Source organism: Oculina patagonica, chromosome 4 (genome assembly GCF_052425735.1).
Source record: "Oculina patagonica isolate OP01 chromosome 4, crgOcupat, whole genome shotgun sequence".
Taxonomy (NCBI): Eukaryota; Metazoa; Cnidaria; class Anthozoa; order Scleractinia; family Oculinidae; genus Oculina; species Oculina patagonica.
The window spans coordinates 21,330,373-21,343,819 of NC_135761.1; the positions used below are offsets into that span (position 1 = coordinate 21,330,373).

Below are 13,447 nucleotides of genomic sequence, written 5' to 3' on the forward strand. Positions count from 1 at the left end.
AACCTTCCCTGCTTGCTTAATGGAATTAATCTCGTGGCGTTGCCCGAAGACGAAAGCAGATAAATGAGAAATTTGGACTTTTGAACCACAAAGTTCGGTATATTTCCAATACTTTTTCTGTTGATATAATTCGTTTTGATTGTAATTTTGAGATTTGTCTGCTTTTTTTCTATTTTTCTCTGGCTCTCTCTCCGTATTCTTAGCGTTTTGCCCGAAAACTTTTGGCACTGGGGGGTGGGGGGTGGGGCTGCAGCCCCCCCTCACCCCCCTTGTCGCGTACGCCTATGTTAATCGATTTAGAAAATAAAAAACTTTTTCCAAATTTTAGGCTAATGAGGTTCTTGTATAGCGGGTGTCTACCTGGCAAATTTTAGCCTCACAGGTTAAAAGGCCGTGAAATTTTCACAGCTGTTAAATCTAGTGTGTATACTATTGAAACGTATTATTTTGCAGTTGAATGTGAACCTCTATCGATTTAATCTCTAGATTTTCAGATGCGAATGCAAGCCGATTTAAAAAGGGTGTGACTTTGACACTTGCACACGTGATGTCTCCTAACGCGCAGATGATTGCATGGAAAATCCTCCTTTCGGCAGAGATATTTCATTTTGAATTTGGAGACAATAAAAATGCTTAATGAGCTACACAGTGTCGTCAAAGCAAGCTGTTTTTGGAGAAGGAACTCCCCTATATATCATGTCTCCTTGTATGCTTGCTCGTCTTTGAAGACCTTTGAAGCTAGTTCTTCAGTGAATCCCTTACTTCAAATCACTGTTGTGAAGAAGAAACAGAAAAAAATCATTTCTAAATGGACAAATATAACGTTACTATAGGAAAGAACGAAACAAGTCCCTGTTTTGAACGATTTAGTTGATTATTTAACCTGTTTTTGAACAAAATTTTTGAGTTTTCGACTTTTCGCGGTGGCCTACGGCTACCAAAGTTCAATCCCACCAAACATTGCGAGTTTGGCACGACGAAAAACTAGTTCCCAGTCTGCTTCTTGTCGCCTGGTGACTTTCATCATTTCATGGACCATTTTATGGCCGCGGTTGATGGAGTTTCTTTCCTTTTGCGGCAGATTTTGTGATTTTCTTCAATTTATTTTACCTTCATTTTGAATCACAGCCTTTGTTTAGACGATACATGATGGCTGTTCACGTGTGGTTGCGATCAGAGCCAAAGACCTTCGAACGCCGGTCCGCTCTCTCCCCAGAAAAATGCAAAGACCTAATTTCAGCAGGTATAAATAAGTTAGCGATCTTTCTTTTCAATTTGATGTACCTACTAACTGATTATAACTTTTAAGGTTGTTTTCGACTACTACTGGTAGTGTAGCTTTGAACTTTGACTCCACATATCGACATATAAAATGGTGTTTGAAAATAAACGCCCGCGCGGCTTTGGTAAATGTTGCGCAACACACTTTAGTTAACGAGTGATTGACAGTAACGTAAACTGATGAACTGGTGGCCCTCTGTGTAAACCTTAAATAGAGTATCGCGTGTTACATCATAAAGGCGTCGAACGTTAAAGAATGTCAGATCAGAAGCAAATCTGAGAAACTGGTGATTTACGGGTATAAAATTGTAAAAGCCCAGTTTTGGTAGGACCTGATTTATTTACCAAAAGAGGCTGGAGACAATACCTGTCCTGTTGGGGTGGGGGTTGCCAGGGTTAAATAATATATAGATTTAGGCAAGCCTAAAAGCGGAGCTCCCCATTTATTTAATTTTCACTGGAGCTTACAATGTTTTCATTCTAGTGAATAAGCGGCCAAAGTACTAATGTTTATGGCGGTTTATAGGTGCGACATGTACGATGCTGGTTTGAAACACCCCTTCAAATATATTTATGTGATAAATTAAGGGCCTGTTTACAAGCAGGTAGGGTAACCCTAGGTGCTAGGGTTACCCTAGCAAGAGGGTTAGAAGATAGCCCGGGTTTACAAGCAAAATTCGCAGGTAGGGTAACCCTACTTACCCGGGTCAACTTACACCGGTTACGCTTCAGTTAACCTTGTAAAATTTTGTCGTTAGAAACTGTTATTCGAAAATAATTCCGTTCCATTGCAAAAATACGACAAATTGTGAATGAACACGATGTTTTTTGGTCACAATTTGCTGTTTTTGTTGGTATTTTTAAACATATTTAGCTTTTTGGAGCCAAAATAAAGTTGTCGCGGGTAGGCGAGTTATCCCTAGCAGAGCGTTTACAAGGCGCTAGGGTTACCCTAGCAGCTAGGGTAACCCTAGCACTCAGCTAGGGTTACCCTAGGTGCTATGGTAACCCTAGCGCCTTGTAAACACGTTGATGAAAAAAAGAAGAAATGTGGGAGCGCTAGGGTAACCCTATGTGCTAGGGTTACCCGCCTGCTTGTAAACAGGCCCTTAATCACCTCTAAAATTCCTCAACATTTGGAAACCTGCACCCACCTTAACAAATCATGCTTAAAAACATGATTTGTTACAGTGAATTTACCCACTAACCTCTTCCAAAAATATCTCTTAGAACATGACTCACCCCTCCATCCCTCACCCTCAAACCCCCCAAGAAATACCAGCAAAGCATAAGCAATAATTCAATTGTTCCATATCCCAGATAATTCAGTGTAAAATTGATCCTAACCTTGGCTTATCCCTTTTCCTTTGGATTGAGATAAGCTCTTCACCTGCATCGTCATGTTCCAACCCCCCTCCCCCCCCCAGGAACAGTGTAGACAAAGCACAGTAGTATAACGTCGCAGGGGTCAGAGGTTTGCCTCTTTTCTTTTTCAGGATTCAAAGTTACTGTTGAATGTTCAAAAGATAGAATTTTCAAAGATGAAGAGTTTGCAAGGTAATTTTTCACAAAAATTGTTTAGGCGCAATGAACTCAGGGTTCGTATGGGTGCTGGAAAACCTGGAAGTCCTGGAATTTTATTGTGGTACTTTCCAGGACTAGAAAGTCCTGGAAAAAGACTACCGGTCCTGGAAAGTTCTGGAAATCTGTAAAACTCTCAAGTAACAACTAAATTCTCAGAACTAACATTATAAAAAATGTGCAGGCAGTAAGGAGAAATAATGTTGAGATCTTGGGAGTGCAACGGTTAATGTAAATTTTGGAGTCCTTGAAAAATCAATCTGAGTCCTGGAAAAGTCGTAGAAAATTGTTTGAGAAAGGGTACGAACCCTGTGAACATTGTGTCAACAAAATCTGGCAAAATTATTATGCTTGAGTTATAAACACTAGTATCAATTTTAAAAATAGTTTTACTGGATAACAACACTCCGCAAATAATTTCACAGTTACCACCGTTTGTTTTACATTCTACAAAGATTTTGTGAATCTCAGATTGTAAAAGCAGGGCATTAAAACAACTAAATAACTACTTTTACAGGCCAATAAAGTGCTTGTAATTATAATGGTGTTGAGCTGGTTGTATATGTTTTGTTATGTTATGTAGTATTATTAAAGGAAAAGATTTAGTACAGGTTTTTTCTCATAATAAATATATCAGTTTTCTCTTTGTTTTATGTTATAGCATTGATGGAGTTAATATGGTTCCTGAAGGATCCTGGGTAGATGCTCCTAAAGAGGCATTTGTACTGGGAATCAAAGAACTCGCTGAATCTTTTACACCAATCCCTCATACTCACATATATTTTGCTCATGCATACAATGTAAGTATGTAATACCTGTAGGTCAAGTCTGTTCACAGGTGTTTTCATTATCTTTAAGATCATTGGAAATACACAGGGAAAGGGTAAAAAAATAAATTATTAGGGGAATAAATAAATTCTAGGGGAGCAGGGATGGCATAGTGGTGAGAGTGCTCGCCTCCCACCATACGTTCATTGGTTGAGTTTGTTGTTGGTTCTTGCCTTGCTCTGAGGGTTTTTCTCTGGGTTCTCTGGTTTTCCTTCCTCCACAAAAACCAACATTTCCAAATTCCAATTTCACCTGGATAGAGGACCTGCTAGAGCCGATGTGACTTCCTCTCTAAATATCAGTGATTTTTTTCTCATCACTGGACATCACTTTGCACTTGCTAACTAGAAAGGAACATCCATGGACAGACTACTGTACTCAAGTTACTATGGAAATGGGTTTGAGCTTTGAGCACATAGCTCCAGTAGCAGATCGTGAGGTTATCAAGAAGTGGGGGGGGGGGGGGGAGGGTGGGGGTGGGTGCAAATTAGAGATTGGCCCTTTTATGCTTTAAGGGGGAGTTCCAATAGGGGGGGATATTTATTTATTCAGGGTCTTAAGGAGGTAGTCCACGAACTTCAGAGAGGCAAGTCACCAGAATTAACAAGTAAATATAAGAGCAAGATGTTCCTTCAGAGGGTTCTGTTTAAAGGCAACTTAAATATAGAAGTTGTGCTTTGGAAAGCGTTAATTTATTGTTCAGCTGTTTTGTTGAATTGCAGAATCAGGATGGCTGGGCTGAAGTTCTTGATCGATTTATCAAGGGTGGTGGAAGGATACTTGATGTGGAGTACATGACAGATGATTGTGGTGAGTGAGTGGCATGTGGCGGCCATTTCTACATCGCGTCAAGTCACTGCCATCCATGCCTGCCAATCTCCAGAGTACAAAAATCTGGAGATGTCTAGAAATCTTTGCACTGTAAGGATATCATTTAAGACAATGTATGAAAACTCTCCAAAAATCAGACTGGGAGATTTGATGAAAAACTTGGAGTCTCCCGGGAAAATCTGGAGAGTTGGCAGGTATGCTGCCATCTGCAAGAGACAATGCATAAATCAGTGCTAGCAAACAATTTGAGCATGCCCGTTATTTCATGTATACAAATAAGTTGCATAATAATTCTCTTCTCATCACAGATTTTGTAAGTAGAATTTTAATTAAGTACATACTAGAAAACTTAGATTAAAAACTGTACACGTATCCATACTCCTTCTCAGGTCACTTTTACATCGCCATTGACATCTACTATTTTTTATTACTATTATTTTTCTATAAAAACCTTAAGTGTATAACCTTTACATTAGTCAAATTGTAACTGTTTGGTTTATTGCATTGTAATGTAATGTACCTGCATATGTGTGTTTATCAATAAAAAAAAAAACTAAAAAAAAAAAACAATTTGAGCATTTTAATCCCAAAACTCAATTGAGTGTTTAACAAAGTAAATACTGCTTAATTTCTTTTTAATGGTTACAAGTGTGCATATACTAGGTATCATCCATAGATGATCAGAGATAACTATCGATCAAAACATTTTTAATTTGTTTTTTTTTAAATACCAAATTTACAAATAAAGTGCTTGCCCCCACTAGCTGCCCTATGTGCCAGTGGGCACAATGGTCAGTGAGTTACAAATCTAAGTGAGGTAACTTACTTTGGACAAAAAAGGGTTCTAAAGAGAATTCCCTTTGGCAGAGATTTAATTGCTTTTGGAATTGAAAACATGTGGTTACCAGGGTATTCCTCCTGTAGCAAGGAGGAAGTTGAAGGAACCCAGTAAATCAATTTGTGAGTGTTTTCAACTCTACAGACAGACGAGTAGCTGCGGCATTTCCTCCATTGGCTGGTTTTGCAGGAATGGCCGTTGGTCTTAAAGCTTGGTGCCATGAACAGACAAGGTATGTGTAAACTTGGTAACCTCTTTTCCCCCTTTAGTAATGTACTTGGACTAACTTCCCTTCATCAAATGATTTTTGTAGAATCAGATTTTTAAATTACAGTGTGTACCTTAATTACGTTGGGGAAATCTAACCTGACATGAAAAAATAGCAAGTGTTACAGAGTGGAAGAGATGATCATTACTAAGGTAAAATGCTACTTTGGTTGAGTCACTATCTTCACAATCGAATGCAGAGAGTAGTCATCGACGGTGCCTTCTCCGACTGGGCACATGCCATCTCAGGTGTGCCACAGGGCTCTATTTTGGGACCTCTGCTATTTGTTCTGTATGTAAATGACATTCCGACAACTGTATCCTGTTCTAGTGAAATGTTTGCTGATGACACCAGGGTTGGAAATTAGCGCTCGCCCGCTCGCCCAGGCGAGTGTGAAAACTGTCGGGCGAGTACAAATCACGGATCACTCGCCCGGTTTGGCGAGTACGATTGTCATATCCAGAATATATCATTCAAAATAAGCGAAACTTTTACTTCCCACTTTAAAATAATCTACACTGTCCACAAACCGATAGCTTACCAACATTTTGAAATCTCAAACAAAGCTGTGTTTGCGTTCGTAAACAGACAAAAATGGCTTCCGTTTGGGGAATGTAACATGACGGACGTACTTGTACAAAGTAATACCTCTGGTCAAAAATTCACTGACTCATCCACCGAGCCCCGAAACGCAGCAAGATGGCCATTTCTCACCTCTTTTCCTGTACAATTTCGCTTGCAAACAACAAGAATTTGGAAATACGTATCAAATAAAACTGTGTTTCAACTTTTGAAGTGTGCTCGTGTTTTTATTGTGGAGTAAGGTCTATATTTGGCGATTTTTCATTGAAGAAATAGATTGCAGTCTGTTTTGCGATCGACCACCAAAGTGGCACAGTGAGTATCATCAGAAGCATATCACCTATGCTTCTGGTATCATTTAAACGTGATTAAAAATTGAAGTTGTATATTTTTGGGGAGGGGCCTAAATTTTCCTTTCACTGGGCGAGTGAAAATTGATCTGGGCGAGTGCAATTTGTAGGTCACTCGCCCGGATGGCGAGTGCTCCGAAATTTTAGTTTCCAACCCTGTGACACCCTGCTTTATAACTCCGATTCTATTGATACCGTTTCCGCTCCAGTTCAAAGAGGCTTATGTCAAATGAGTGATTGGTGTAATTCATGGTCTCTAAATTTGAATGTCGACAAATGTGAATTTATGAGAATAACACGATCAAAGGCAGCAACTAATTGTTCTTATGATATCAACTCAACACTATTGAAGAAAGTCTCTTCGCACAAGCATCTTTGTGTTACTTTCTCTAATGACCTGTCTTGGAAAATTCATATTCTATCCGTCGCGGCAAAAGCAAACCAAGTTTTGGGTTTACTCAAACATACTTTTGGTGGATGTCCTGAGGCTATAAAAATTGGGTACATATCTATGATTCGTCCAATGATTGAATATGCGTGCCCTGTCTGGAACCCCCATCAACAATATTTGTCAGATAAATTAGAACAAATTCAACGTAATGCTTCTAGGTGGTTTCTTGGCAAGGACATTGCTTATGATGATAGACTGTCTTATGTCTAAGTTAAGATGGATGGATCTGAAAACCCGTCTTAATTTCTTAAGCCTTGTACAACTTTTTAAGTATTATTAAGGGCTTCTGTAATGTAAAAATAGGAGATTATGTATCGCTCTCCACTGGCCGCACAAGGAAATCCAATGGATATAAAAACTGAAACCCTTTGCACATACAAATATCCTTAAGTATTCTTTTTGGCATAGATACATTAATGACTGGAATTCCTTACCAAATAACATTGTCGAAGCAGCCAATGTCGTTAATTTTAAGAGGCGTCTGCACAAATTTGTTACGAATCAATTAAATTAAGTTAAAATAAATTATATTAAATTATGTTAAATTAATTCAAAACAAATTATTTATTTATTATATTAATTGTATAGAATGATGTATAATTATAGACTTTATCTTAAGAGTTTTTTTATATAAATATTTTATATTATATATCTTATGTTACTATTATTCTTGTTTTTTCTTTAGGGGGTCGGCTCTATATGAGGATTGGGTTCCTCCCTGCCGACACCCTTTTGCAATATTATTATTATTATTTTCTCCTTTTAATTGCAATAAAGTTGTTATAAATAAAAATAAATTCAATGTGATAATTTATACTTTAATGTTTTTCTTTTAAATTTCTAGCCCCCAAAGTCCGATGCCGGCTCTAGTTCCTTATAACCATGAATCACTGTTAATAGATGATTTAAAGCGGCATCTTCAAGAGGCTGCTAAGGCTAAAGGTACAGTCTTGTAAAGTTTTCGCAGAGATCGGGTAATTAAATTCACTCATCAGTGATCTGTTTTTTTTTTTGCTTAACTTGTTGTTCACGTACTTGTTGTTGTTTGATGTAAGGACTTTCAGAATGCTACCCTCGTGTGATTATCATTGGTGCCCTAGGACGCTGTGGAAAAGGAGCCTTGGATTTAGCTTACAAAGCAGGCATACCAAGGTTAACGATCACTAAGTTATTCTAAGTACTGCAATACAGTCTAAAAAATTATTTTTATTACTGCACTAACTAGACTTAATCTGTAAATCTGACTGGTTCTCTTAGGGGTGTTGAATGGTAAATGCGAGACGGCAAGACTGATATCTTTTCTGCAAGCCTAAGACCTTTTTAGCCTTGCAAAAGAAATCAAGACTCCGAGGTGTCAAAGAGAAATTCAAGACAACGAGACCCCTGAAATTTGGATAAAATTTTGCGAGACACATTTTTTGAAGGACCATTCACCAACCCTTTCTCTTGTCTTTTGCAATTAAACAGTGAGACTATGAGCCTGAGTTTTCTATGAGTGAGCAGTCAATGAGGCACAGCCAAGTTGACTCATTTCTAATTAAATATTTTCTTATGGCACAGAATCGTTTGAGTCTTACAAATGTGCAATGCGTGCCATGCATGCGAGGCAAGGCAGTGAGGCATGCGAGGCAGAAATCCCTACTCCAAATAAAAAGGATAACCGCAAGCTACCTGAGCTAACTGTAGGCTAACGGGAGTGCCATTTAGGCTAACCTGAGTGCCATTTAGGCTAACTAAAGTACTATTTAGGCTAACCATAATGGATCGCACTCCTCGCTGCCTCACATTTTGTGATGACCCGAATCATTTTCCCATTCAAGGAAATGTATGCAATCAGGCTCTACATGTACGAGCTAAATGATTGTATAGGCAATGACAAGGAAACCAATCAGATGTGTAAATTCTGTGGACAGTAGATTAGGACAAGTGTACCAATTGCTGTTAGACGACAATAGCATTGCCCTTTCCTTAGCAGTGGTTATTACTAAATAAAACAATATTACACTACTTACACTCACTTTCTAAGGGTGGTAGTCAACTGCACTTATGACTTTGTTAGCTATTTGCCACTGCCTGTATTATATACTCTACATGTGAACCTTTAGTTATTAATCAAGTTTCACTTGAGTGTGTGACCATGGTAGTATTCTCTTTTCACAGCACACACATTGCCAAATGGGACATGCGTGAAACACAGGGTGGGGGACCTTTTGAGGAAATCCTGCAGTATGACATCTTTGTCAACTGCATCAACTTGATGAAGGTACAGTCAATAAAAAAAGAGAAATTGATATTAATTAATCCATCTTTTCTTTATTGCTCTTGAATTATTTGTAAATTTGGTTAAAAGGTTACTCTCTAGTGAACAGACTTCTGGATAAGGGAACATTAAGGCCATAAGTGTTAGAGGTCCTCATTAAAAAAATTGCTAGACATATAAATTTCAGTTGGAAATCAAATAGTTTGGAAATTCTTTAGTTTAGTACCTTTGTCGGAACAGAAATTATGCCGGAAATATTCCAACCATGGGCATGTTTCTCTGGCTACCAGTTCTCTTTAAAGGAGTTAAAGGGCAATCCCTGGTGAAAATCTTTCAGATCTTCAATGATCTCATAGGATTTTGAACATATTTGTAATACCCTGTACATCTTTTCAAAGGTCTCTTATTTAAGGTCTTCCTAAAATCCTTTAAGAAGGCAGGTTTTAAGAACATTTTCAGGTGCCATCTGATTTAGTTGGTTGGCTAAGTGTAAAAGAAAAAAATAACTAGACTTTTTTTAGTGTTTTTGAAAACACTGAACATATTTTTGATGGATGAGAGGTTCACTACAGCAAAATACGAATTGTGGTAATGATCAATTGTTTTTATTACATATCGAGTATATATTTATTTTCCTGAATAAAGCTGCAACAGCAAGTTAGCCTGCTAGGTTTTAGCTCTGCGTGTACTTCCTTCTAGGGTTTTTGCTTAAAATGAATATGTATACTTGCTCGAAAGTGTTCCGTGCTTGATAACGTTTACTTTGCAGAAAATCCCACCATTTCTGACAAGGAAAGTGCTGGACACCGACCAGAGGTGAATTGTAACAGCACACTTGTACCTGAAAATCACTCAGAGAAGTTGTTTTAATAAAGAAAAATTACTCAAAACAATGCTTCCATTGTCAGTAATAGGCTAATTGTTACCACATTTTATTATTTCTCATAATTATAGAAATCCTATTTTTGTTTTCCCTATTATTTTTGAATGAGTTAAAAAAGCAGCGCTTGAAGTCAAATGGTTGTATGGTGCCATGATGCTCAATCCCATTCCAAATTGTTTAAGATTTCTTCTGCCTATTTTCTGTTGCCTATTTTAAAAGACATCTGGCAAATTCAAGGACAGCTACAACATAAACAGATAAAATTGCTTGAGATAATTTTGTTGTAGTCTGAGCATAGTCATATGTAATAATTTTATAAATAAATGAAATATCCAGATTATGAGAACAAATGGAATCACCCTAAAATGGCTTCCTCTATTTAAAACATGGACTGTAATTTATATTCTTGATAGAGGTGCCCCATTGTATATCTACTGCAAGAATTCAGAGAAAAATATTTAGCAGTACAATCAACAAAATTGTTCCTTTGGCAAGAATAAAATTAGGTGTCTGAAACATAAAGCCAAACTAATAAAATAGAGTGACCATATCAAAATTAAAAAGCTCATGTAACATCCCCAGAGCTCCTGTTAAAATAATAATTGTTTATTTCATATCTTTTTAGGAAACTGTCTGTCGTGGTTGATGTGAGCTGTGATACTACCAATCCAAACAATCCTCTGCCGTTTTGTGATTCAATAACCACATTTCAACATCCCAGCAGGAGAATGCAGTTAAGGTTTGTGTGTTTACTTTGACGTATGTAGGAGCTCAGAAGTTCAAAACCCAACATTTGCATTTTTTGCTACCAGCAATCAAACTTATGGTGACAGCCGACGAACCTTAAAAATATAAACAAATAAAATGGATAAAAATCTGCCAATCACATTTGAACTGGTTGAAGTAAACTTCTTTTTCTTGAATGGTCCAATTAGGTGATTGACGGCAGCAAAAAAACATAACCATTTATTGAATAGATTTCGTGTTCCCTCAGGAAGCTAAGGCCTGCGTTGAGCCTACTGGCCCATACAGGCCGGAGCTTATCTCGGTTTCTGTAGCATTAAACGACTAGGAGTATTGCTACTCCCTCCTGGATGGGATGCTAGTCCACCACAGGGTTACCCCCCCCCCAGCATTAGTTCACTGATACCCATTTATACACCTGGGTGGAGAGAGGCACTGTGAGAGTAAGTGTCTTGCCCAAGAGCACAACACAATAACCCCAGCCAGGCTGAAACCTGCACAGCTCAATCCGGAGTCTAACGCGCTAACCATTAGAAACCTTTACATTAAATTTTGTAAATTGGTGCAATTAAATCATTGTATTTTCTTTGCAGTAACTCTACAAAACCTTTGAATGTTGTGGCCATTGACAACTTGCCATCCTTGCTACCAAGAGAAAGCAGTGTTCAGTTTGCTGAAAGCATCACTCCATATCTGCTCAAGCTACCCGAGGTAAATCAGGCATTGACACAACCCTCACTGTGAGCCCATCAATTGAAGCCATTAGGGAGAACAAGCGTGAAAAAAATTCAGGGCCTTAACAGGATTCAAACTCATTTATTTCATTATTTTATACCGGTGTGATGCTCTACATGTACCAACTGAGCTATGAAGCCACATCATTTTATTGAAAGTGAGGTCATTATTTTGTGGGTTCTATTTTCCCATGAAGGAATAGATGATACATGTAGAACAAGAAATCGAAAAATATATTTTTGGGGTGCAGAAAAAGCTATCAAAAGAAGTCTTCATTATCCTTAAAGTTAACTTTTAAAAGTTCTCAGAAATTGGTGATAACATTGACAAGGGGCTAGTTTAGGGGATCATCCATTCTGCAAACTGCCATATTTTTTTTTCTTCCTAGACCACAATTTAACACTATATCGCTTTTTCCTAATTAAGACCAAAACTGCCAGTTTCTTGACCATAAACTGCCAGATAACAAATACCTTATTCTTACTAATTTTCGCGATTTCTAAATAATCGTGAAATTTAATACACGCGAAAAAACTTTGCGCAAAATTTTAACACGCGGAAATTAATACTGTATAACATGTAACTGTCAAAACAATAAAAAAATTCAATGTTTGGAACTGCAACTATCTCCCCTAAAAATATCTTTCTTTTTCCCCTGATTATTGTTTTCTACAGCTTATAAATCGTCCAAAACCTCTTTAGTACCGTCACCAAAGTTTCCGTTTGCAGGGTCCAACTTTGCATATTTCCAGTTATTCCTTAGTCTTTGACGACTGATCCATAAAACACTGACAAAATCGTGAAATTTAATACATGTTTCCTCTAATTTTTCTTGCAATCGCGAAATTAATACTCGCGAAATTCGGTTCCCCATTTTTCGTAAAAATTAAGTATGCGCGAAAATTAGTAAGAATAAGGTACAAATGTACCAGCAAACTGACACTAAAAATTGGCTTAGGCTGCCAAACTGCCAGAGTATAATAATTATAGAACTCCACTGATACAATCTCTCACAATTTTGTGAGAGATTGAGACTAAATGCTCTTGGAAATTTGAGTTAACTTGTGCTTGTTTCTTTTCCAAGGTGGATACCTATCCAGTGTGGGTTCGAGCCAGAGAAAAATTTGATGAGAAAGTTGAAGAACTTTTAAAAAACACTGTTAAGAGTTAATAATAGTGTAACTATTATTATTACAAATCTTTGACTACTAGGTAATTTACACATTTCAGAGTAACTTTGGCAAGAAATTCAATCATTAATGCTAAAAGGTATAATAGTATACAATACTTATTTTGATTGATAAAAGATCTATAATTTTATTTTTAGTAAAAATGTTTTGGTATCCCTTTTTCACTGAATTACATTTATTTAATGTTACTCTTGTTCAGAGCAGGATTTTTTGGGGGGAGGGACGGAACAGGTACAGGGGGAGGGGGATATAAACTAGTGTACTTTCAATCATGTGTTTTTAGATTTTTTTAAAGTTATGTTTATTTAATTTTAACATGAACCTTTAACTAAAATTGCCACAAAAAGTAATTGAGGTCAAGAGAAAACAAATTTTCTAGTGTGAATCCGTAAACTGTGAACACTTTTAATAATGGATATGCAGAAAACCATTTCAGGAATGTCCACTCAAACTGCAAGAAATTTAAACAGTCAAATGGACAGTGATGAAGTCAATAGGTTTTGTTTCTGCAAATAATTTCTCAACTATTTTATCTTCTCTCTCTTCCAAAGTATAATAATTATTATTATAGAAGTGTTCACAGTTTTTTTATTCCCACTATAATACAGGTTGCTTCAAATGCTTA

General features: G+C 37.2%; 1 protein-coding gene across 1 annotated transcript; it reads left to right on the forward strand.

The window, feature by feature from the left end:
* The first annotated feature begins 1,019 nt into the window (after positions 1-1,019).
* LOC144651767 (uncharacterized) lies at positions 1,020-12,947 on the forward strand. Its single transcript, XM_078511745.1, has 12 exons — positions 1,020-1,243; positions 2,778-2,838; positions 3,524-3,662; positions 4,413-4,500; positions 5,504-5,591; positions 7,855-7,952; positions 8,066-8,162; positions 9,171-9,273; positions 10,040-10,086; positions 10,779-10,892; positions 11,491-11,608; positions 12,717-12,947. The coding sequence occupies exons 1-12, from the start codon at positions 1,147-1,149 to the stop codon at positions 12,801-12,803; spliced, it is 1,137 nt and encodes a 378-aa protein (XP_078367871.1). The 5' UTR covers positions 1,020-1,146; the 3' UTR covers positions 12,804-12,947.
* Positions 12,948-13,447: the final 500 nt, after the last annotated feature.